The 26872-nt window shown below is 40.8% G+C and overlaps 1 protein-coding gene and 3 long non-coding RNA genes across 4 annotated transcripts; 3 read left to right on the top strand and 1 right to left on the bottom strand.

Moving 5' to 3' along the window:
- Positions 1–1285: 1285 nt before the first annotated feature.
- LOC145458220 (uncharacterized) lies at positions 1286–3893 on the bottom strand. Its single transcript, XR_013921087.1, has 3 exons — positions 3045–3893; positions 2819–2904; positions 1286–2764 (listed from the first exon to the last, which is right to left on the bottom strand). It is a non-coding gene; the product is annotated as an uncharacterized LOC145458220 (long non-coding RNA).
- Positions 3894–3907: 14 nt separating this feature from the next.
- Positions 3908–4393, top strand: LOC145458222 (uncharacterized). The gene is made up of 2 exons (XR_013921088.1): positions 3908–4130; positions 4206–4393. It is a non-coding gene; the product is annotated as an uncharacterized LOC145458222 (long non-coding RNA).
- A 5839-nt stretch (positions 4394–10232) lies between these two features.
- LOC145458638 (PH and SEC7 domain-containing protein 1-like) lies at positions 10233–26832 on the top strand. The gene is made up of 11 exons (XM_080337072.1): positions 10233–11788; positions 13450–13530; positions 13636–13751; positions 18115–18325; positions 18973–19056; positions 20168–20313; positions 21543–21613; positions 22665–22795; positions 23481–23625; positions 23775–23921; positions 24695–26832. Exons 1-11 carry the CDS (start codon positions 11193–11195, stop codon positions 25397–25399), a joined length of 2433 nt encoding a protein of 810 aa, XP_080193198.1. The 5' UTR covers positions 10233–11192; the 3' UTR covers positions 25400–26832.
- Positions 13760–17132, top strand: LOC145458643 (uncharacterized). The gene is made up of 2 exons (XR_013921171.1): positions 13760–14270; positions 14570–17132. It is a non-coding gene; the product is annotated as an uncharacterized LOC145458643 (long non-coding RNA).
- Positions 26833–26872: the final 40 nt, after the last annotated feature.

A 26872-nucleotide genomic window follows, 5' to 3' on the forward strand; every position in this document is an offset into this window, starting at 1 on the left:
CTAGTAGAAAGGGCCGCGGCTTCAAAAAAGATCAACATCGAAAAGAAGTGTGACATCGGGCACTCTATTGCCTGAGGTGGATGTGAGATTAAAAGGATCGCAACTGTGTGTCGTTCGACATCCTCCTATGAGTCCTATCTGTTCATTACATCGCATTGTGTCTTATCGCATTGTACATTGTCTGTAACTTGTTCAGATGAAAATTATAACCCAACAATTATTCATTATACTACTATTAGGAGTAGGTTAATTGATTGTGTATTGTGTAGGCCTACATTACAGAGCAGAAGTAGTATAATATTAGATATGATGGTTCAAGCTAGATACAGAGTAACAACAATTCAATAAAGATGTAGGCTAGGCAGTGTTGTGTATTATAAATAGTAAGTGAAGCATCTTGAAATATGAAGTTTAAGAATTATATCTCTATATAGGAGTAATTGAAGATACTTGGCAAATTAGAATCCAGACCTATAATAAGATAAGAAAACAATTGTCGACTATTACAATCATTCGTAAATTCCGTGCTTTCACTGACATCACTTCGCTTTTGAATTGGAAGCAATAAATATGATAAACGAACCAGTATAGATATATAAGTCAAGAATGCACTTGGAAATTTCTATCGCTATACTGTGAAAGCAAAAGCCCGAACTCAAGACTAGAATGACGTCAATAACTCATCACATGACTGACATGAGTGTATGCTTACCGCCCGGCCGGCACTAGAGTAGGGGTTAAACCCGCTCAGAGGCCAAACGCCAGACGCCAAACGCCGAGCGGCGGCCAAATGTCTGTACGGCGTTTGGCGTCCGTTTTGTTCAGACGCCGAGTAGCTATACGGCGTTTGGCGTCTGTTATGTTCAGAAGCCGAGTAGCTATACGGCGTTTGGCGTCTGTTATGTTCAGACGCCGAGTAGCTATACGGCGTTTGGCGTCTGATATGGTGAGACGCCGAGTAGCTATACGGCGTTTGGCGTCTGTCATATTGAGACGCCGAGTAGCTATACGGCGTTAGGCGTCTGGTATCTCGGTAAACTGAGCAGAGGCCAATCCTTTCATGGCGCGACTATATGATATCTAAGATTGCATATATTGTTAAATTTTTGTCATAATAAGCGGTCGACTCGACCCCATTGCTCTCGGACTTGACTCGTTAGGGATTGCTCGGACTTGACTCGCCGGTGAATTGAAAACGACTCGACTTCTTGAAACCTAGTGACTTGGTTACAACCCTATCACCACCCCATATTTGTACACTCGCAATGAATTTCAGACCCGAGTCTGCAGATACAGTATCTAAGGAAACTGCAATTCCACAATATGAAATAGCCAACGGAACCACAGCAGAAGGCAATGAAACCACGGTAAAAGTCATTAAGAAATTAGCAGTGGAACCACAGTAAAAATGACTGAGAAAAAAGCATTGGAACAGGTAAAGGTCATTAAGAAATGAGCAGTGGAATCATAGTAAAAGTCACAAAGAAATAAGCAGTTTAACGAAATATATTGGTATAACGCCATTTTAATAATAGTCAATAAGGAGTTGGTAAACCTTACGTAATTCGCCATGAACTGAAACCTGATAAGACCTTTGTGAGTCGTATATTTTGTCGTGTGAACGTAGATAACAAAGTATAAAATCGTACGATGTTTTGGTGCAAAAACTCTCTCGTGGCTATGCGAGACATGCGTAGGTAATACCACGTAGAGACATCGATTGACATTCATTCATAACTATTTCGCTGATTCGGAAGTCGATAGACATTTATAAGTGCTTCGCTAATTGCGAGAAAGATATTGCATTTTGAACCGTACGTGATATTCAATAAAGTTATAAGCCGGGGAGACGGAAACAAAATATATTCGTCAGTGTGATCCATCGAATACGTGTGCAAGAGACAGGCCTGGTGGTACGTCAGCCAACAAGGTCGTACGGCGTGGGTTACGCCGGTCGTCGAACGGAAGAAGAAACACGCAGCGAATTGTAAACGCAACCTTCTTGGAGTCAATAATACATCTTGGAGTCAGATATACAATTATACAACTACAAACATTCGCTCTGCGTTAAACAGTGGTACCACAGTAAAAGTCAGAGAAATATGCAATCAAACCACAGTAAACATTGATAAATTAGCAGTGGAACCACAGTAAACGTCGTTAAGAAATAATTCACACCACAGTACATATCATGCAATAAAAATCATCATCAGGATCAGGTATCTGCCGTCCCGGGCAACAGTCCTCGATCGTGTGTCCATCGACCACAGCCGCCGTCACACGCAACCTGGAAACGAGTTAGAATCAATATACCTGACAAATGTAATCTCGTAATTGCATCCCCATTTCATGTCTTTTTTGGGTGGTCTTGACTACTGCATTTAATGCAATAATCTCCTAATTCTTTCTCATCTGCAGGAAAAACATGCAACGTATTTAATAGGGTTTTCATCTGACATGGACCAACATATACCCGTCGCATCGAGCAAGATTTGACCAAACTGCTGGCGGTAGCTTTCGCAAGCTCGTCTAGAATGATCAAAATCAAAGTTGCCATATATGGGATTGATGATCCAGCGGTCTATAGTAGAGTTTGGCGGCCTATTAAATGAAAGTTTGCAAATCAATTTTCTCAAATCTTAATGCATCACAAACCTTCAACGCAAGGACTCCACAATTAAATCCGTCATTTTGAACACCGGTCCTTATTAATCCTGTATATCTCGCAACTGATTCTCTTCTTGAGTACGATCGTATAAATTCGCTGGATTAATACAGAAATGAAATATGTCTCTTGAATACGACCTCATCGACTTACTCAAACTGTTGCAAGACATTCCCATAGCGATCCTCGTGGCCCATTGGATCGTATAGTAGAACCATATTTGATTCAACGTCAGATATCTGAAAGAGTATATATACACACATTACACTAATACAGAATATATTGACGAAACAGAACATGGGTGAAAGGGGTGAGAAGCAATGAGTTTCACAAACTTACAAGATCAAGGTAGAATCTGCCAGGTATGGAACATGCTTACCAAAAGAATCCAATGGTTGCCCCTGCCCACACCAGTTCCGCCACAACGAACATTACGTGGCGCTACAAAAGATTTTGTAGCTGCTTCTTTCTAGAGTGAATCACTATATTAGAGAATATTCAAAAGTCTTCTATGACACATACTGTTTTCTTCTTGCCAGAGGCGAATTTCCCACAAACAAACCATTCAATTACTGTTAAATTACTTAATTATTCTGACTCCTGACTCCGCTGACATGTCTTGCTAACTAATATTTTATGGGTAGTACCTCTAATAAATTAATTGACTTTACATAAATACTTCTGAATGCATTGGGTTTAATTCAATTTGAGATTAACCAAAGCAGAAATTGATTCACTCTCAAGTTGCTGAAAATAGCCTCAAAACATCACTAATTGATATTTGAATAAATATCAATTTATTTTAAATGAATTCCAGTTTTCAAGTAATCGCAAGCCATGATAATATCAAGCTTTTTAACACTCATTCAATTACCCCTAAATCACAATCAAGTAGAGATTCTTCACTGAGGAATGCAACATGGCTATACTCGGGTAAAATCTTTATACACCTTGCACTTCGTTGTCGACAGCGTGAGGTACACGATGAGCCCAGTGTCATTGCTGCAAGGAAACTCGGTAATCATAAGCATCGAAAGACGTCTACCATAGTGTAGCAGACATCTTTTGTTTGTCGGCGTTAAAGCTCCCAACTTCGACCCTTTAGCAATCCTTCGTGAGCGTGACTACCCTCAAATAACATCCAGGCGCTAGATGGCGTTTGTCGGCTACAGTTTTGAGACGCCAAGTACGACAAGTAGCTATACGGCGTCTCACATTTTGGACGCCAAACGCCGTATAGCTACCAGAGATGAGCGGATTTGAAATTTCTATGTCCTAATCCAATCCAAATCTGAACCTTCCAATCCGAATCCAAATCCTAATCCATAACTTTTTCATATTCAAGTCCATGTCTAATCCTAATCCGATGCCAACTGGAAATTCAGAAAAAATACTAATTTATGCAATGGAGGGATTCGAAAATTTTCTTTCACAACCAACGATTCACTTGATTCAAGATAACTTAGTAACCATAAGTACATTAATAATTGATCCGAATAAAGTTTGTCGCCATTCGCCACACGACATTTCAATCTCCCAGAAAATAGGTAAATTCAGAGTCAAGTGTACCTGTTTGATGCTGGTGTGATCAGACTAGATGACCTTCACGGTCTTATCGATCATTCCTATCTAATACCGAATACTGTGCACGCATATTTTCTGTACCACCATCACTGCCGTTTGTTATGTATTTTGGTTCGATGAAAATAAAGACTCTCTCTCTCTCAATCCTAATCCGTTCTGAAAAAAATGTCTAATCCAAATCCAATCCAAATCCGACAAAATTTCACAAATCCTGTTTTTTCAAAACCTAATCCTAATCCATGCTCATCTCTGATAGCTACTCGGCGTCTCAAAACTGTAGCCGCCAAACGCCATCTAGCGCCACCAGTTCAGCCGCCAAACGCCGTATAGACATTAGGCCGCCGCGCGGCGTTTGGCGTCTGGCGTTTGGCCTCTGAGCGGGTTTAACCCCTGTTGCGGCACTAGGTACGGCCGTACGGGGAATTTGGATTGAGAATCGGCGAAATTCATTATACTTTACCATGACCATGACCACAAGCGTTGCACTACCGAATGTCTATCCATAGAAAACCAATTAGCTGAACAGTCTACTGAGCTAAATAGCTCACTCACTGTAGAAACTACAGAAAGCAACGTTGTACGGTAGTGTAGTGCGTAGTCACAAAAATATACGAAGGGAGAGAGCCTCTGAATATGAATAGTAACTGGGTGGCCTGTCAATCATACACGGTTCAATGAGAATAAACAGAATCGATTGCCACCGTTGCTCTAATTATAGAAATTAAACATGGAACGGCAACGACCGATTTTGCAGCTTCGTTCCACTTCGCCGAGGCTGGAGTGGAGAATTGTTTTGCGTAAGCGACTGTAGGATTTCTGGCAATCCAAAAGCTATCTTCCAGAGCGCAGAAATTACTGAATCTGGTCTTGATCGAAAGCTACTGTTGCACCGATTCCGAAAATATAAATTAAAATAATGATCAGGCACCGATCCACCTAGAATCCGTCCTCCAAGTCTAAAATATCGGCATTGTTCGAACAATCGGAGAGTCGCAACGGGTCATTCGCGTGTTGCGGTTACCCGATTGTTCGGAACAAAGCTGGGGATAGAACTAATGTCACCAACTACCGTCCGATATCCGTTCTCCCATGCATCGGGATTGTATTCGAAAAGTTGCTCCTCTCCCGCCTGTCCTCATTCCTCGCCAAAATGTCTGTCATTTCCCCTCAACAATTTGGCTTCCGAAACAAACACCAAACCGCTCATGCCCTCCTAACAGTGGCCGAACAGTACTATGATATCTCAGAGAAGCGAAATGTGGGATGTAGCATTTTTCTCGACCTAAAAAAAGCGTTTGACTGCGTAGATCATAAAATTCTCATCTCGAAATTGGCGCGTTACGGACTTCGGGGCCCACAACTTGAGCTCATGAAAAGTTACCTCACTGGACGCCAACAAATGGTTGCGATCTCAGACACCTTGTCCTCTCCTCACCCGGTGACCTGTGGTGTGCCCCAGGGCTCAGTACTTGGACCGGTCCTTTTCACCTTATATGTCAACGACATTTTTGAAACCTCCTCACTGAACACCACACTGTTCGCTGATGATACTCACCTCCTCTCTTCCGCATCTTCGACGGCAGAGCTGGATGCCCTGACTGGTGATCAAATGCCCAAAGTCCATGAGTGGACGGCCCAGAACAACCTTTGCATAAACGCCTCGAAATCGCAATTGTTGACAGTAAATTCAAAAAATAACCTAACCGTTAATATCGCTGGTCAGCCCGTTTCCAACACAGATAATGCCAAATATCTCGGAGTTTTACTGGACTCGAACATGTCCTGGAAGAGTCATATTCAGTCCCTAGAAACTAAATTATCACCGAAGTGCGGCCTGTTCTACAGCCTTGGGCGCTTCATGCCAGCATGGGTTCTTCTGATACTCTTTAAATCCTTAATCCAATCGAAGTTACATTATGGCATCCTCTGTTGGGGGGCTGCCAGTAAAACTGCACTCAAGCCACTGCAGAAACTACAGCATAAAGTACTCCGAATCATAGCTAGGGCTCCAAAAGGGCCTGGCTGCCCATCCAATAAGTCGCTGCTGAAGAGATTTGGCGTCCTAAACATAGAAGATATGCGGAAACTAGAAATCGCCAAGTTTATGTATCAGTTTCACTGCGGTCGTTGCCCCGAATATTTCAATGACTTCTTTACCTCTGAATCAAAAGCGCACAAGTACAACACACGCGCGTCCACGTCGTCCAAATATCATATGATCGACCGAAAAGATCATCGCTCCATCAAATATGCCGGACCTGATGTGCGGAACAGTATCCCGCCGGCCATCAGACAGTCGACGAGCATGTCCACATTCAAGTCGAAATACAAACAATTACTACTAAATAAATACAGTCCATCCCCAAGATTACCGGACCACGACTGACCTATCGATCTCGCTTCCCATGACATGCCGCCCTATTTCTTGTCGCATTCTTTTTCTATACTATCTTCTTTACTTTCATTCAGTGTGCATGCCTCCTCTTTACATCGCCTAGGCCAGTGGTTCCCAACCGGGGAGGAATTCCCCCCTTGGGGGGAATTTTGCAATTTTTAGGGAGGAATTCCCATTTAGAATTGTAACGGATTTTCCAAATTGTTCATGTCCGAACTGTCATGTAGTCAACCAGTTATATCCGAACGTATGCTCCTCATGGCTGTTTTTTGTTTGCTGAAAGTATGTTCAAATGTTATTTGAAATCTCTTTTTCACATACAAATTCCCCCCTTTTTTCAAACTAGTTCAGATGTGCTGCAGTTTGCAAGACAATTTTGTAGGCCAGCGACGGCCTCTCAATCAACTATATCCTAAGCGATCAAATGTTGAGCCTAATCTATCATAACAAGGCCTCTAGTGAAAGTATTTACCTTATATTTTCAAGTCAACATTTTCAGACAGTGACAAAATATTCCAACGTCATCGATTCAAGTCAAAGAACAGCTACCCGATCGAAAAAAGACATATTAAACTTGGTGCAATGTTGCCGAAACGTAATGGGTGTCCTAAATTTCAATGAGCTCCAGCAGGGAATCTGATCACGTGTATGTTATATACATCAGGGCTGTAACTAAATTTCGAGGCTCCGAGTCACAAGTCAATCTCACTTTCATAGTTTTGACTCGAGTCAAGTCGTGTCATTTTCAATTCACCATTGAGTCAAGTCTGAGTCCAAGTCACAGAGCAGAGGGTCGAGTCCGAGTCATGGTATTATGACTCAAGTCCGAGTCCAAGTCACACCCCAGACAACACTGTTTGGTGATATTGAATGATTTGGATTTATGATATACTAATTTTCCTCACTTTGAGCAGTTTCTTGTCGCATTGTCAAGTACCAGGATCAATAGACGAAATTCCAATAGGGTGGTCGCTGTACTGTTCTTCGAAATTACAATGAAATGTCGGTCTTGGCCGTCTTATAGCCTCGAGTCATATGGCTTGGTTCGAGTCATGCTCAATGACTCGAGTCCAAGTCGACTCAATACCCAAGTCAAGTCGAGTCGTTCCCATATTTTGAGAAAATGACTCGAGTCAAGTCAAGTCGTCAGAAAATGGAGAGTCGAGTCAGACTCGAATCTGGTCAACCCTCCTATATACGAAAGTACCAATATTATTGGTCAAATGCATACGCAAACTTGAAAAAAAATCGCGAGACCAGCAAATCTATGCATACTGATTTTTCACAACAGCTATATTAGCGATTGGTGCATGGTAAGCCGAAAACACAAATGGAAGTGTGGGGTCTGTTGAGTCAAGCGTTCCAAAATTTGTTTGATTGCGAGCAAGACCATTGTTTTTGGAGGTCTACAAAGTGTTATTACAGCACTGCTAGAAACAAACACTCGGTACCGCCCGTCTTATTCTCTCAGTCAACAGGTGATTGCTCGGGCAGATTTATCCTAAGGGGGGAATTTTGGCTAAAATTTCGGCCAAGGGAGGCACGAGATGAAAAAGGTTGGGAACCACTGGCCTAGGCCAAGGTGGGTGTCAGATTCCATAGACTACTCCTTGTCGCTTCGACATCTTCCTGTCTTTTCATTGTATCGCATTTTTTGTGGTGTATTGAACTGATAAAATTGCACGCACACTGAATGAAAGTAAAGAAGACAGTATAGAAAAAGAAAGCGACAAGAATAGGGCGGCATGTCATGGGAAGCGAGATCGATAGGTCAGTCGTGGTCCTGTAATCTTGAGGATGGACTGTATTTATTTAATAGTAATTGCTTGTATTTCATCATCATTGGTTTATTAGCAATTTAATCAGTTCAATACACCACAAAAGAATGCGATACAATGAAAAGAAAGGAAGATGTCGAAGCGACTATGAGTTGTCTATGGAATTGGACACCCACCTTGGCCTATGCGATGTAAAGAGGAGGCATGCACACTGAATGAAAGTAAAGAAGATAGTATAGAATAAAGAAGCGACAAGAAATAGGGCGGCATGTCATGGGAAGCGAGATCGATAGGTACGTCAGTCGTGGTCCGGTAATCTTGAGGATGGACTGTGTTTATTTAGTAGTAATTGCTTGTATTTCGACTTGAATGTGGATATGCTCGTCGACTGCCGGATGGCCGGCGGGATACTGTTCCACATATCAGGTCCGGCATATTTGATAGAGCGATGATCTTTTCGGTCGATCATATGATATTTGGACGACGTGCATGGACGCGCGTGTGTTGTACTTGTGCGCTTTTGATTCAGAGGTAAAGAAGTCATTGAAGTATTCGGGGCAACGACCGCAGTGAAACTGATACATAAACTTGGCGATTTCTAGTTTCCGCATATCTTCTATGTTTAGGACGCCGAATCTCTCCAGCAGCGACTTATTGGATGGGCAGCCAGGCCCCTTTGGGGCCCTAGCTATGATTCGGAGTACTTTATGCTGTAGTTTCTGCAGTGGCTTGAGTGCAGTTTCACTGGCAGCCCCCCAACAGAGGATGCCATAATGTAACTTCGATTGGATTAAGGCTTTAAAGAGTATCAGAAGAACCCATGCTGACATGAAGCGCCCAAGGCTGTAGAACAGGCCGCACTTCGGTGATAATTTAGTTTCTAGAGACTGAATATGACTCTTCCAGGACATGTTCGAGTCCAGTAAATCCCAGAGATATTTGGCATTATCTGTGTTGGAAACGGGCTGACCAGCGATATTCACGGTTAGGTTATTTTTTGAATTTACTGTCAGCATTTGGGTTTTCGAGGCGTTTATGCAAAGGTGTTTCTGGGCCGTCCACTCATGGACTTTAGGCATTTGGTCACCAGTCAGGGCATCCAGCTCTGTCGTCGAAGATGCGGAAGAGAGGAGGTGAGTATCATCAGCGAACAGCAGTGTGGTGTTCAATGAGGAGGTTTCAAAAATGTCGTTGACATATAAGGTGAAGAGGACTGGTCCAAGTACTGAGCCTTGGGGCACACCACAGGTCACCAGATGAGGAGAGGACAAGGTGTTTGAGATCGCAACCACTTGTTGGCGTCCAGTGAGGTAACTTTTCATGAGCTCAAGTTGTGGGCCCCGAAGTCCGTAACGCGCCAATTTCGAGATCAGAATTTTATGATCCACGCAGTCAAACGCTTTTTTTAGATCGAGAAAAATGCTACATGCCACATTTCGCTTCTCTGAGATATCATAATTTCGGACTTGGAGGGAGGGTTCAGGGTAGTTCCAGTGCCTGATCATATTTTAATTTATATTTTCGGAATAGGTGCGACAGTAGCTTTCGATCAAGACTAGATTCAGCAAATTCTGCGTTCTAAACGATAGCTGTGGATTGCCAGAAATCCTGCAGGCGCTGCCGCCGATCAATCCCAGCGAAGCGGAACGAAGCTGCTAAATCGTTCGTTGCCATTCCAAGTTAACATTCGATAGCCGAGCCATTTATCATTTAGCTTCCGTACGGCGGTGCAGTCGTAGTTCGACGTCGGGTCTCGGGCGAGCAGTACGCGGCGTTTACTAATTCATTGGTGCGCCTGCGCCCTTATAGTACCAAGGAGCAGTGGAATAGTACAGTAATAATAGTGTAATGGATGGTGAAGGCATGCAGTGAACTCTGTCGTGTATTTGGACATTGCAGTTATTGTTTGGTTATCTTTTTATGCTATTCAGCCATAGCACTGATAGCAGTATAGCTGTGATTGATCAAATCATAGACCAGTGCTTCCTATAGTCAAACCCGTGCGTCCCGACCGATGCAGGCCATTGGTGGGTTGTGAAGCTATTTTAGGTGGGTCGTGAAGCATTTTTAAATGTGTAAGTTTATCGTTTCATATGTCATGGCTACTTTTGATTTTCACCGTATGGCCGGTTTGGAATCCCGGTACGGTACGTACGGTACATCAAGGACAAAAATAAACTACGTCCTTTCCTTAGTGTAATATATTTGGTGTGCCAAGAAGATTTTCGGCATCACACCTGTGTGTAGTCAGTAGAATCTTTGATGTGGACGAGACACCGATTCCGTATTGGCCGTATGGAATGTCATAAATCTTCAAATTGATATGATAGCAATTTTATAGACTATGAAGAAAAAAATTTGCAATACTAACGATCTAACATATGGCGGTTTAGCCTATACCTATATTTCAGATATTTCTGGATGTTTTGTGATTAGACAAATCGAGCTAATCAAGCCTAGACTTGATTTGACAATATCTAATACATGCAAGCTACACTTTCGCTATAATAGTAAAGTGCATGTGTATACATTGTTTCATTTCTCGATTAATTTGTGCTTCATTGGTTTGGTCATATCACATTGTGTGTCGCATAATGAAACTTGCATTAAAGTGAGTCATCTACTGAAAAAGATTGGGAAACGATTATAACGTGATGATCGAGATATAGTTTTGTTAACCTGGATTTAACTTGCAATGGATTTAACTTGATTAATGCTACATCTTATTCTTGACTTGAACAGTATGTATATGTTATGAGCTCGGTTAAACATGGATACTCACATCGAAACTGATGCGAAACAAATGGAAATTGCATTAAGAGAATCGAAGGAAACAACGTTAACTGACCAAACGACAGAGAATTCGGCATTGTCTCCGATGCAAGTATGTCACATTTGCGGGAAACCGTTCAAATGTACCAAAGAATCGGAGTACCATGTACCTGCTAAAAGTACAGCTGAACAACACTGTGACGTGTGCATGGCATACTATCAAGACGGATTGAACGAAACTGGAAATAAAAGAGACAGTGGATTTCATACATTAAGATTAAGTCATACCGATCATGAATCTGTGGATTCTGATTCTGAATCATTCACGACAAACAACTCCGAGACTATTTCTTCAATCATGAACACTTCTACTGGCTTTGCTATTTCTCCAGACTCGTTTGAAAACCATGTTAATAACTATAGTGGGAGTGATATCCAAGTGCCAAGGCAACATCCCGAAAATTTCAATCATGACACTCGTCAGTCCAATGGTAGGATACCTGATAAAAGGGTATCTCCCAAAGAATTCGCGGAAAATCTTTTCAATTGTAACGGATACAAACGTACTGAAGTTGCGAGAATTCTCGGAAAGAAGTAAGTAAACAACTTGACTTTCATATCTCCTGTTCCTCAATCCTCATCCAGCTATTTTGGTATGCACAAACAAAACATATGTTATTCGTCAGCATACTTGTTGCATGAAATTACTTAGAGAAAGTTTAGGAAGCAGTTGAAGTCTTTAGGTTTCTCCCAAATGTGGGGTGGCCACAACAGATCCATTCTCGGTTGTTCGAAAAATGATTCAGCCCATCCTGCCTCACCCATTTACCTTGTCCTGCACTAGTCTTGCTCATCAGCTGCTGTCTTCTTACAAGGCAAACGAGAATCGAACCCTAGACCTCCGGCTTGTGAGGTGCGTCCACTCAACACAGGTGACTGGCAGATTTCAGGAACCAGTGATCACATTATATCACTGTGGATACAGTTTCAGCCACGCTAATGTCATTGCACGGTGATGATAACGAACCTGAATAATTTCTTGGCGATGAGTTTATATTGGTAAATCTACCTGTATTTTTGCTGTTTGACAAGTCACGGCATGAAACATACAAGTATTCAGAATCTTCAGAGGTGATACGTCTGTGATGGATGGAAAGTTTATAAAGTTAATCGGAAAACTTTGCTCCAGCAAGAAGTTGTTGTGTGACTAACACTGAATGCTATTCATTATGCAACAAAAGATTGATCTGGAATCAAAACAAACACACAACAACGCAAAGAGCTGTATGCATCATGCATTTCTTTGTGGTCATAAACTCTATCATGTAACTTCTAATGATGCATAAACCTAAATTGTAGGTGATTGAACGATTTGAAAAGCTGATGTAAAGTTTCAACATGAAATGTTGTTACGCTGCAGTTATGAAAGATCTTTGCAACATGAAAATTTAAGGCTTGGTGAATTTCTGCATTCTTTCATTTGCAGATTTCATCGGTTAAAAATATTGATATATCGCGACCATATGAATCGTCTTGGCAGGATCTAGTTGAAGCGACTTAGTACTACGAAATTGAGATATAATATTCAGGTTGCTGGTATTTGAAGTTTGTTAGTAGTGTAAAATAAAAAGATTTTCTGTAAATTGTTGGTAGATTTCCCTCATAAAGTTTTAATATAGATATTTATATCCCAAATAAATGAATGTGCGAGTATCACCCATCAACAGACTTAGATGAATCATTGTTATTATAGTCATGGGTGATGTCGTTGACACTCATTTAAAATAATGCCGGCTCAATGGAGTGTACCAGCTAATCAGCTGTACATTAATTGTGTGGGATACTGTTACGAACAGTATGGGAATCGTAATTTCCTCGACCATAGTCTTTGGTCTTTCTGGTAGATACCGTTAGTCTCAAATCAATGACTCTGTCTTGCATAATAGTAGTATTGTATGCCTGCAGATCGGTTCAACCTATGAGTATCTGATTACAGTTGTAGACTCTGTTGTTGCAATCGCCTCTGTCAACAGTCTTTGTCATTGTAACAATGATGACATGTTCCCAGTAAACTTTCAAGATAATGACTCAATTAGTACCGATCAGAGGAGTCACTGGATTGACCAAATCGTACAAATGATAGAAGTAGGCTTATTGCTTTGATGTTGCCATTATTGTGGCTTGTTAGTGTTCTATAACATGTAGTTTATTACCTATGAATCAGTTCTGACCTGATTTTACCTTTGTACTTTCAGCTCCCAATACAACCAAGAGATTGCAAAGGAATATTTAAATTTCTTTGATTTTACGGACAAGTCACTGATAAGTTCATACAGGTCAGTGGAAACTATTACTTCACTTATTTGTCAGTCAATTGTTGGTTGTATAATGTTTTGAGTTGATGGTAACTTTTAATCCTCGTCACTAATTTATTTTTGCAGACAATTCCTCGGTCAATTTGCGTTGCTTGGGGAGACTCAGGAACGGGAAAGAGTATTGTCCTTTTTTTCCTCCAGATATATCGAATGCAATCCTAAATATTTGGATCGCAATCCAGGTATTCAATGTTCCGTTTCTACAGCAATTCTGCGTGTCACATTGAGTTAACGCATGTCAAAAGGTCAAATGATTACTTGTAGCCTATCACTCGTTGCTGGCAGGATTTACTTTCTACCTTGTCAATGGTTAGACTCAAGCTGTTGCGATGTGTATTTCTCATGATTGACTGTGTCACGAATGGTGGAACATGTCCTACTTTTTATATACACGATTCTGGAACATTGCCATTCACGTTTCCAAGCTAATTCATGGCACAGGAAATTGCGTTTGAATGATGCCAGTGATTGCGGTGTTTCAATGCATGTTGCTGAGAGTCATAGTCGGAAATGGCGGCATGAACTACTGAAACTTGTCATCTGGGTAGGGGTGAAGTTTCGGACGATATGTCTGAGTTGTGCGTACAACCTTTCTCCATACTCATCACTGCTCCTCCTAATCTAGCACTTTGTTCAATGATATTATGTGGTCATGTTCAGAATGGTAGATTTTTCGGTACTATCTTGTTGATGCAATGTAAGTATCTAGATCAGTGGTTCTCAACCTTTTTAAGACGCCCCCCTTTTTGATAGTGAAAAATTTTGCGTCCCCCTTTTCGTCATATCACAAAATCCAACTGGAATGCTAGCACCCCCAACAGATTGTTTGGTGGTATGGACGGTTATGAACGTTGATGAGAGAATAAAAATATCTGAAATTTGGTCTATATAGAGACAAACACGCGTGCATTGTAGGTAAATCGCGCCAAGCGCGAAAAATTTTTTCAGGTGACCGCTTCTTCGCGCCCCCTTCAGATGTTTCGCGCCCCCCCAGATTGAGAACCCCTGATCTAGATTGCTGTTTAAATAAATATAGACTTTCACAGATGTTGATTTTGAAACTATACTTAGTATTACACAGCCTCAATTTTCTTTTACGTTTAATATTGATGATAACTGCTACTTCAAGTGTATCCTAAGGTATAGGCATACCCGCTTCACTACGGTATGTAACATAACTTGGTAGATATAGGCCTATCTGCAGCATCAATGCTTTATCGCAACATAGATTTGGGTTAAGCTGGTAAAAAATATTTTGAATTCCTATTGCTGCTACAATATGTTGTTGCATATTCACCTGCTGCATGGCAAAACACAGGATTGACTCATATGATACTATCTAACTGCATATGTCTATAATTTATCATCGGTCGAGGTCGGTAAACAAATTTCCAGAGTTGCAATGTGAAATTCCAGCTGATGAATTGACTTGGCGACTTTATTTACAGTAGGCTTGCCTTAACATTGTTCGGTGCTTTCGAGTGCACTTGAAATTTGAAGTGTTTCACAGTCATCTGATGAGTGTTAGGGGTGATTTGATTGTTAGTTATGTATGAATGTCTCTGTCATCAAGTGTTCTTTGGATTCTGTTAATTCTCGAGTATTCTTAGCAGACATTATGTCTGCATCATATGAGACGACAGATTTCGAAAATTAAGACATTATTTGCTTGTTACGTCAAGCTCCATTGTGCAACCTTATCGCTGAAGATTTTTTAACCCACTAATAATCATTCTTTGATCCATGCTAGCATGAAGAAAGCGGGTGGTGATGGTGATGGCATATTCAAATTTTAAGTCAAGAATGGCAAAGTAACAATTGGCTCCCTCTTCGAGCAGGAACACACAAAAATAAGACAAAAGGAAGCGAATTCCTACCACAACGAATCCTGCTTTTTATATTATAGCACAATGCTGATAATTACCATCATATGGATATTGCGAGCCCTTGTTACAAATAACACCAAAAACAGCTGAAACTGCTTAGGCCTATATCTGGTCATTTCACACTCAGATCGTAATGAATTAGATTTTAAAATCTTCAATTGGATAGCCTACTACTGGCCTAACAGCAAGGTCCAAACTGAGTTTACCTGGAAACTATATACAAACATCAATTTACCTAATTGCAATACTGTCACCATCCATGATTCAATAAAGGAAATTGTTTCGAGGCAGAGTGGTTGATGACTAGAAATACACCATGCCAGTATCCTGTGGTTTTTTCACTCATATTAGCACATCAAATACTGACAGACTAGACTTTGCGACCACCACAGAATCATCATTATGAGCATAGCTAATATTTGCAACATAAAATTTCTACAAACAGCTTGAAATATCATACTAGATGCATTCTGAATTGCAACAACTTGCTCTAGTAATCATTCTTTTGATTATATGCATAATGATTACGAATTACGATCACTTGAAAATCCTTTAATCGATTACGATTGCAGATCATGTATATTCCATTTCTGATTCTTTATAGTCCCTTTGCTCTGCAATCACATACAATTATATAATATGTCCTTGCTTGAGTCGGACCATGTTAGGCTGTGTATAAGTGTATATGTTGGGTATATGCAACCACCGGTTTACTAACTGCAGTAGCAACCTTCAGAGGTCTTAAATTGGGGTGTGGTATATCGATATGAATGTCTCCTTTTTGCTGTACTTCGATTGGCATATGCATCAAATTGTTGATTAATTATGAATAAATGTATTATCTAATCTCTTGCTATTATGGCAACCATATGTTGCACTATTTGTCAGCTTTGAAACAATGACAGTGTTGTTATTTTCCAAAGCGCTATATGAGCTGACGTTGGTCCAAAGTGTGATTGGATTCAGTTCAAATATTGTGCGATTTCCACTGCTCAGTTTGTTAACTTGCGCTGCTTTGAGCTTGAATTCGATACTTTAGTTACTGTTACTGGTAGGCCTAGTAATGAAAACGGTGCAACATTTTAATTGTATGAAAACAATTGCAACTAAGCGGTTTGAACCAATTTACTACACGCCAATTTAATGTGTGTTTTTGACATCAGTGTGAAAGTATTTAATGGAACCTGATACGTTTTAGCACCATGGCATCAATTTTGCATGTGCCCTTTTCAATTAGCGCACACATGCTGAACAGCAGACATTGCTTTGTGTTAGTGCTTTTTCGACATATGTAGGAATTGCTTTCAAGTGGTAACAGTGACATTGGTACTAGTTCAACCTTTATGTGAGTTGTCAATTGTTAGATTCTTGCAACACAAAAGATGTCTTTATCAGTCTCTCTTATGTAATATTCTTTGATGCTGGTAACCCACACAAAGGCTTACTCGATGTCTTTTGATGTGATTGAGGAATATAGCTGGCTGGATTTTGTGTAGCAGGTAACTCTTCCTTTGTGAGGACACGTATCTATTTATGGACATTGAAATTGCGTTTTTATGGGGCAAGTAAATTATTAACACAGAGGTCGGTTCACAAACACCAATTAGAAGGGAAACATATGGCAAACGTATGTGGCAATTGCAAACCAGTCTGTCTGGGCTTCTCAATTCAACCTCAGCAATAGACCTTTCTAATTACACAAATCATAGGTCAACTAATCATTGTTGCAATATGAGAGTTTTTATGGTGTTAGTATTCGATTGGTACAAGATACATCATCATCATAGTAGTACTTTACAATCACACATGGTCTGGCTGAATTGATCATCCTTGCTTGTTGTTGCGTACTCCTGGCTACGATTAGGATATATAGTACCACTATTGAATTGGGTATAATATTATCTCCACAGATATTCCATTTCGATACATCATACGTCATGTTCATAATATTTATTTTCACATCGCTGGGCTGTCTTGTCTTCAGTGATATGTCTGCTGTATCGTGTATCAGGTCTACTGCAGAGGCATACGATCTCACATTGCGTGTAGTCATGGCCTCCGTTTTTACGAAATATGCTAAATCATTATATATAGACAGGACAAATCACACTTCCTCCTATGAGTATATACAGAAAGGTATTCCACCTTGATTTAGATAGTGATTTCTTTTCAGACGTCAGTGAAATTTACCCTTTGTTGTACAATGCAGAATCTATACGATGGCTTATTTTGCGGCAGGTGCACATTTCACACGGTTGTGTTGAATTTCCGATGTACTTTAAGTATTGGTTTTCGCTTGATAAACATTTGGAATGTTTTTTCCACGGATGTGTGCTTACATTCCATGATTGTAAGTGTCTCGTTTCAGATTGTTTACTGGAGATTTGTATTTGTTAATTATATTGTAGAGAACAGCTTTGTTTTACCCCCCCCCCCCGCCATCCAACAACATGTAGGAATATGGATCTTGTTTTGTGAAGGTACCCTTGTAATCGGTTTTAGAAATTATATTCCATTACAGTTCTGTTGTTGAAATCTGGGCCCGTTCTGATAAACAGTTTTTGACACCTTTTCAGTGGAAAGTGAACCATAATCACAATATGTTGAATTCAATCTTTCATCCTTCAACCATCCCGTTAACTATTGATATTTGTTACAGATTCTGTCCATACACTTGTATGTGCCATGACGCTACTGAATACCGATCTGCACGGCAATCTCGGCTATTCGGGAAGAAAGAAAATGACTTACAAGCAGTTCGTGGCCAATTTGTCGGGATTGATGTCAGATGGAAATGACTACCCTAAAGAACTGCTGGTCTCTCTGTACACGTGTATTAAGAAGAGCCCGCTTCCTTGGGGCGGAAAAGAGTGAGTCATTGATTTGGTGTTGTTACCCAGGGTTTTTATTGTTAATTCTGTGGTGAGGCGGGCAGATCCATCGATGACATCATTTCATTTATGTTTGCTTCTGATTATATGAAAGCCTCGTTTTGTTTCAAAGGATAGTACCATTCACGTTTATTGGCTTTTGGTTGGGCTGGTGCGGTTCTGAAGGACTGTTTATAAATGAATGTATTATTACCCATTGTGAGAAAAGATACTTTTGTGGATCGATTGTGGTTTCAAATTTCATTTTGCTTTCGAAGTCCATTTCACACGGTATAGAACAGATACCAATAGGTTTCTGACCTTGTATGGGTGAAGCTTTTGCCTCGAATTTGGATGCGCTGTATTGTATTTTAGCCTATTTACATGAGTAAATTGAAATCATGATCCTACTGGTCGTATGATTATTTTTGATCAGCTTTACTTGAGTGTAATTTCGTATCATCAAACTGTCTGACTGACCATTGCTAGATTATTAACTGTAAATGAACGCGATTAGGCACCGAAATTGGTTTTGAATACTGCGCAGAGAATTTAGAAGCACTTATGAAATCGGTGATTAAATACTTTCGCTTATTTCTTTCATTTACGTGTATTGTGAAGTGACCATGAATATTTGATATTGACAGGCAACGATCGGTTTCACGTGCGTCAAGCATGAGACACCCTGTAGATCAGGAAGTGGCTCGGACGACCAGAAAGCCTGTGAATAGGTGAGAAGCCAACCATGACAATTCAGTATTGACTCTGATTGCGTCATAAATTCAAACCAAAATGTGAAGGCCACATCTTGAATAGTGAGCGATTTGCTTTTAAGGTTGTACTGTGCATTCACCCTAATGATCACGTGAATCGGCTAATTTTTCGATTGCAATTTATCATGCTAAAACGTTGCAGCCCTAATGCTGAGCTACTACTGGCATAGGCGTGATTTGGTGGGGCATGGCATACTTTTGAATGTTAGGCGTTTACTATGATCCATAAAATGCCTTCATTTCAGAAGGAGCACATTATGTCATTACCTTTCATTTACAAAAACAATCCCGCGACTTATGCAATGGGAACTAATAAAACACTGCTGCTGCTGTGGATCTCTGTGAATTTTCGTATCTGTGACTGTGGTGACAAGTCCACTGGCTTTCGATATCACGTTAGTGCATGGAATAGAATAGGGTTGTCTGCATTCTCATATCTAATAAAAGCCCAACAAATTACAGTGAGTTGTTGATTAGCACAATATGCCATGTAGGGCTGTGAATGGGACAATGATTCGACTAAGTACTAAAATTATTCACTCTTTGCCACTTGAGTAAATTTATCAACGGAAATTATAGTTTTGACTAAATATTCTACCGTGGAAGCGTTGAAACCCTGGTTGGTCACATCACAGTATATGAAAGATTAGTACCGTACCAATTTACACACGTTGGGGAAAATGACATATTTTTGTTGTCGTGATCGACTTGCTGTATTGTCACAAATTGTACCAAATTTTCTTTATTGTGATACAGAACTATACACGTATACAGTACACACGGTAATCCTCTTTTTGGTAGCATGAAAGGATCATCATTAAACTTTCCACATGTTTCATACCGTTGCATCGTCATAGTCAGTGATACTCGAATTGAAGACTAACACTGTAAATCAGAATCGAATCACCCAGCCCCAATCCCAAGTCACACTGCCATTCCACCCTGGTAATACCAAAATGTGGGTTCCATTCAACTCAGTGTTCACACATCATGTTGGCAAATATAGTAACGGCATGTGAATTAAGCTCAGGCACTCTTTTAAACTTTCTCCAAATTTTGCATTTCGTAGGTCCGTCTCGACTCTCGCGTCAAAGCACAAAGCCTCGGCAGGTTCGGCGCAATCTGGTCTCGGCCGGAGCGCGAAACTGAAGCCGCTGACTGAAAACCAGGGAACCCTGTGGAGAAAGACGCTGCTGGATTCCGACGGCAAAAAAGGTTCGATCCTGTCACCCTTTCCCGATACTGCGTAGCGTGATCGTCATACTGCAATTTGCTGGAAATGCCGTAAAGCGAATATTGTGCTTTAAAATCGAGCTGTTCTTGCACTACCTACTCAAGTGGCAATGTTTTTGAACTACTTTCACTTCTATTTAACAGTTTTCCAGGCAACACTGCTTCTTTTTTTACACTTCCTATTTTTGATGGTAGAGAGTAGTTTTAGGATAGGTTTGTATCGCTTTTATGTGTGAAATAGTCAGTGTGGGCATGTTGAATAGCCCCTGTATCACGGCACGTCGGCACATTAGTATAGTTTTGAGGATAGCATCTATTTGTAGTGTAATTAGTCTTTTCGCTTAAGTCGCGAAATTTGATCTTGTAAATTCTAACGTAAAGTTATTGCAATTAGCTGCTAAAAATCGCTCTATCAAATCTAGTTTTCGTGATAACCCAAGTACTGTTTATAATCACTTTTACTTTTGCTCGGCTTAGTCAAAGTTCGCTTGACGTCAAAATCCAATATTATGATTGACCTAATATTTTTTGGAATAGTGTGAAAACGAGCCATACTTTCTGCTCCATTAAAGTTATATTCTCTGACATCGTGCCAATGCTGGTTTGTTTCCCAATCCTGTATCTATGTTTAAGTCGATTATGTGGGCTATGCAGTTATTTTTAGCTTCACGCCCAATTTCATCAGCATTAATAAATCTGAAGAGCACTTAACCCCTTCAGACACGTCGTACAGCCGGTAGCGGGTGGCGTTTGTTTGTTTATGCCAAAACTACTGCTACTGGTATCAACTTTCAGCGCTTGAATTTTAACGATTTCTCACGGGGAATATCCTGTTCCAGGGGTATCTGGTTTTGTGAATAGGTGCTCGGAGGTGGTTCAACTCCGTTGGGCTTGTTCATGGGAACTAAATCGTGTGTTTAGTCGAGCAAACTTGTAATCTTAGTTGATTGTATACTGACAACAAGCTTGTCAGGCCCATCCTTCCGCTAATCTCTGAACTAGCGTGTCATGGCTAGCTTCATTTTTACTTTTATCCATTGACGTATCATTTCTGTCTTGAACTGTGACAGTAAGTTTTCACTGTTTAATGACACTATTGCGGTATACAGTAACATATTTTCATGCTGGTGTCTTGAAGGTTGACTTATCTGTGTCGGATTACTGTTTTTGGATGTGAATTTACTAACGCTTTCTCATTGTTGATGTTTCAGTGCCGCTTGGAAAACGAGGTTGGAGAGTGTACACGATAACCTTGCGGAACCTGGAACTTCACATTGCAAAGGTAGGCCTATGTTTCTCAATCTACCTGACTTCTAGCACGTTTGTGCAGTCAGCCACAGAATATGGGATCCATTTACGCTATCACTTTTCCCACCCTATTTGTTCTGGGGAATAGAAATTTGAGAACACGAAGGCATCTGTTCAATGTAGACTAAAAATGATCAATCCATGGCATTTATTGGTATTATAGTGTGGTAACGTCTCCCTTTTGTTGGAATTCTTGGAAAATTTGCTCGGTTGTGTTGTCCTGAGAAATTATTATTGATTTCATTCTGGCATTATGCTTTTGAACATACAGTGACTGGTGTAATCATCGTTGCACTGGTAGCTGTTCCCATGGTTTTTTGACATTGATACACAATTTACAGAGAATGCGAATTATGTCGATTACGGTACACATTAGTAAATGAATACCCTCTACCGTTGTGTCTGTTGCTATATTATAATATAGCTTAGTGATTGTTACTAATTTTCAGCGGGGCTCCGAAGCAACTCAAAATTAGGTGGTTTCCGTCTGAAAATCGATCATTGCATCTGTAGTCTGGTTTCACAGAAAATATGCATCTCTCTTATCTCTCAAAATCATCTTGAAAAATCTGTAGGAGCCTCGTATTTTTTTATATGAAATGTGTCTTTTATGTTTCACTCGGACAGTCTCAAACAGTAGCTGACTTCCACATATCCATTTACGCACAGTATAAAAGTAAAAAAAGCTTCAATTCACTCCTATTAGGTGAAATCTTTAGGTGGGATTATTAGAGGTATTCATATCTTTCAGACTTGAGTCGGCAGCAACCTGAAAAAACCCAGAAAACACTACTTTTTCCTCATTTTGTTAACCAGTGGTGTAATCAAAGAGCTGTAGGCTACTTAAGAAAGACTGCATTTGAATTTGAAGTTAATTTGCTACAGTACCATACCCCATAATAGTATCTGTTATTGTGTTAAATGCACAGCTGTACACTGTTGAAATTTGCTTGTCATAACCCTACATTTGTAGTGTCGCATCTTCAATAAATAACTGAAGCACGAAATGGAATTTGCGTTTTCAGAAAGGATCCGCCGATGCGAGGACAATTAGCATACATCACAGCATGGCAACGGAGTCGACATCTGACAGCAGGCGTACCAACGTTTTCAAAGTGGTGCACGCAGACTCCAGCGTCGCGTTATATCAAGCCGGGTAAATTGCCTTCATAGTGTCTTGAATCACACCACGGCCAGTACAAAAACACTGCTATTATCTTGTCGCACTGATACCTACACGTGCGCACATAAAAACTTGTAAATTGCTCAGAGGATTGTATTTAAATATGGGTTGATGAAGACAGACAATTTTGAGCAGCGGAGAAATTGTTAGTGTGGCACACTCCATTTGTAATGTCACGAAACATGCAGCAGGCGCAATTACATTTGCAATCGTTTGATGATGGCTGGTTTGATAGTGAGTATCCCGAAAGAAAAACAAAACAATGTCGTAGTGATCCGTCGTAAAATAATTAACGGCTGACAAGCAATTGGCAGTTATCAAGCATTTAGTTGAGGGTTCCACTTATGCTAAAAACTATAGGGACTGAGAATTTCCATATTGGGAACAGGCGTAAAACTTCCAATTGTTGGCACTCGAATCCATTTTTAGTTAGCAGAAAAATGAATATATCACTAGATACTCTCATTGTTTGCTTGTAATTGTGTTGTATTTGTTTCATGACGTCATAGTTGGTTGTATGCGATTTAGTTACTCTGGTATTTAAAATTCCTCAATTGCTGACGATTGTTTCCAAAGAGATTCGTCTTGAAAACCTGGTTGTAATATAGTTCCGCGACTGTCCGCTAGACGTGACAGGTTGTTTGGGTCTCGTTTGCAGTTCGGAAAAGGAAATGAGAAAATGGATTCGCGACATCAATAAAGCCGCCGCGATGTTGTCGGCCGCTCCGCTTTGCTCGCCGGTCGGTTCACAAAACGTATTCAGGAAAGCACTGCTACCATCGGCGCCTTCTACGTTACCTCCGGTAAGTTTGGAACGTTGATAGATGTGAGACTGCTAAATATCTTCGTCCTGGTATGTTACAGTATGTGGTATTGAAGGAAATACGCCTGGCATTTGAATCCGGGCACATAGTTACGTTGAACTGACGCCGTCTGTTTTACAAACGTTCAGACGAACCAGCTGAAGAAGCTCCAGCAATTATTAAAGGAGCACGAAGACGATTTGATGGAAACGCAGAAAATAGCAGACGGGAGCGCTCCGGAAGTTTCTTCGTCCAATCAATACTTTACAGACAAAATCAATTACTTAAAGTATGAGGTAGGTGCCCGGATATTGGTCGGTTTAACACGTATCAATTAGGCAGAGATATTGCTGGTGCGTTGTCGGACTGCCTGTTTTTCGTGAATTCGGTTCACTGCGTTATTACATCATCGTTTATTGTGGTATGCACGTTTTTGAGACTAATTTAGTTGTTGGTTTTCGCATTCTCTCTGGCAGTATGTTGTAAAGGACAATTGGTATTGATTAGCTGTAATGTTAGAGCATTGGTTTTCTGACTCCTGTTGATCGTGCTTTCTAGTATCTGATCAAGTATCGAACTATTCAGATTTGGACTTGAAGCATAGATCAAATAGTACAATATATTATAGTACACTACCACAGAATGAAATCATTTCATGGTACGCATTGAAATAGAATTTATGGTGCCTGTGTACCAATTCCTTGGTCGCAACTGGGACTAGGCAAAATAGTAGCCAACCCGTGTGATTCTATTCAGAATTAAACACTAGGCACCGAGTCAAATATTCGAGTACCACACGTGACGGAAAGTTCGAATATGCACGTTTTATGCGACCACAAAGAATATCAGTATCAGTGGGTTGATTAGGGCTAATTGACTATGTCGTTGCAACTAACGTGCGTAGCTTGTGCTACATGTTTTGGATAATGCGATATGACCAATCGAGGTCTATAAGATTATTGCTACTCAAATCGAATCATCAGCATACCGTATTCTATTTAGTTTCAAGTTTCCCAGTAATTGTGCCTGTCCGTAATCGCAACGGTCACTGACACTTCACTCAATTCAGGTCGAAAAGTACAAATGCTACACGCAGATCCTACGAATGCATCTCCGTGTCAACAATTCGAGATACGACGAGACGCCGGCCACACCCGACAGCAAGAGCGAAAACGGCAGCCTGGTCTCGGTCACGCCCAGCGAGCCGGCCCTCGCGTCGCCTTCCGCCATGGACGCGTTCAACAACCTGGCTTTTCCCGAGACGGAAAATGAACCGGTACTGTCGTCACAGACTCATTTTGCGACGCCGCAACACAAGTCCCTGGCTCTGAGCCCGACTTCTTCGTTACCGAATTTGTCGCCGATACCGGAATACGGCGAGAACGCTTCCAAGGCCAGGAAGGCCGGGTTTTATGAGTCTTCGTTGAACGACGGAGATCTCTCAAGTGGCCACAATCGGAACAATTCGAATGCCGCAGCGCGTACTCGTCAAAACTACGACCCTTGGATCGCTCGCGACGGTAACAGGTCAAGCGGCGGCGTAGATTTGGCACAATCGCGTGTTTGCGCCAAGATTCATACAACTGTGATCGGGTTGACAAAATTACCGGGCGATCACAAGCCCTTCCCGGTTAAGAGATACGAAATGCGCATCGCAGAGATGGACAGCCCGCGCGATATCCGCTTGGCGCGGGTGAAGGGTCGTAAAGAGAAGAAGGGTATCGAAAGATACAGTTACATGCAGGCCGTGAGTCCCGCAGAGAAAGCCGACTGATTTGTCGGTATCTCGTATTCATCAGGGGTTCTTGACAGTTTTTTGTTGATTGCTTGGTCCCCTTGAGCTAAATTTGGGCAGCTGATGAGTAAAATACCGGTCATTCCTTTTGTCAGATCCTAATCCGTGTTGCCATCCATCTGGCGGATCTGATTGATGCATAGAAGGCTAACTAACGCCGGATTACCAGTTGGACTGTATTTCTTAGTTTTCTGTGGTGACAGGTGAGCACTGAAAATAAGACGGGACATCTTTTAAGTAGGGACCCTGGTGAAGAACGCCAGGTCTTCATTGAAAGCTTGTGGATTGTTTAAGGAGTCGGTGTTTATGTAAGGGATTTGGTAAAAGATCAGCAGTCGGGCTCTGCAAATGTTTTTTAACATCTAGCTTTCTTTACCGAAATTTCGAATAAGAATCTGGTTTTAATTTGAACGTACTCTCGCATTCTCAACCCTCGATATAATAACCGATTCCACGGTGTTTACCTATCTACTTGCGTACACATTTTTACCATGTATGAAAGCGACGTTGTTAGTGTATGTCCGCCACTTCTCGCCCCGTTTATTAGCGCTGTGACGATTGCGTTCTATCTAAATCCGTATAATTTTGCTATCAATGTTTCCTGCTTTTAATGCTACATTATATCTAGTTATTTTTATATAGCGCACCGCGCAGTCATTTTAGTACTGCATTGTAAGTCGATTCTACGCCTCGTTTGCTACATTCACTGTTGGCCGGATGGGCCGATTTCATCTGTGACGTATCTTCAAATTTTAATTGGTTTCGAGAATCGTTAGCAATTTTCGTATGTAAGGTCTTCAATTCAAGTTTTCTGTTTAACTGTGAATGACAATGCCGTCGATGGACGTAATAGCTCCCACAAATTCTGCTCAATTGTTCGTTGATTGGGTTTAATTGTTGATAATCATAGATAATGGGAAATTGCATTGGTAGTAGGAACACTAACTACGTGGTAATGCTGTTGAGTTTGAGGTGAAATTCCAATTGCTGAGTGGAGATGCACCAGACCTAGTGTAGTGTGTGTTCAATTTGCGTTCACCAAGTCCATTTCTGATTTTCTTTTTCATTTAACGTTTAAGTCTCTGTGCCTATTTATTCTGATCGTGCAATTGGTAGATATATTCCCCCGCTGATAATGTATTCAACACATGCTGGACTTCTGGGTAGCGAATGTATTCAACACATGCTGGACTTCTGGGTAGCGGCCTATCTCAATTCGATGAGGTGTATCGTCAGGTGTGTCGCAGCCGCATTGTGCTTTTGTCAGAGTGTGCAGTCTGTCTGTATATTATATGTTATGTCGCAAATTCGTGTAGTGATTGGCCTTTTGTTGCTTGTATTTCCAATGATGTGTGACATCAAATTGAATTGGCTAAAGCTTCAACTTCTGAATAAACACTCTATGATATTTACGCTTAGTTTCTGAAGCCTGAAACTTGAGGAATAACCAAA

Source organism: Botryllus schlosseri, chromosome 16 (assembly GCF_051294905.1).
Source record: "Botryllus schlosseri isolate E-star chromosome 16, Bs_hap1, whole genome shotgun sequence".
Lineage (NCBI taxonomy): Eukaryota > Metazoa > Chordata > Ascidiacea > Stolidobranchia > Styelidae > Botryllus > Botryllus schlosseri.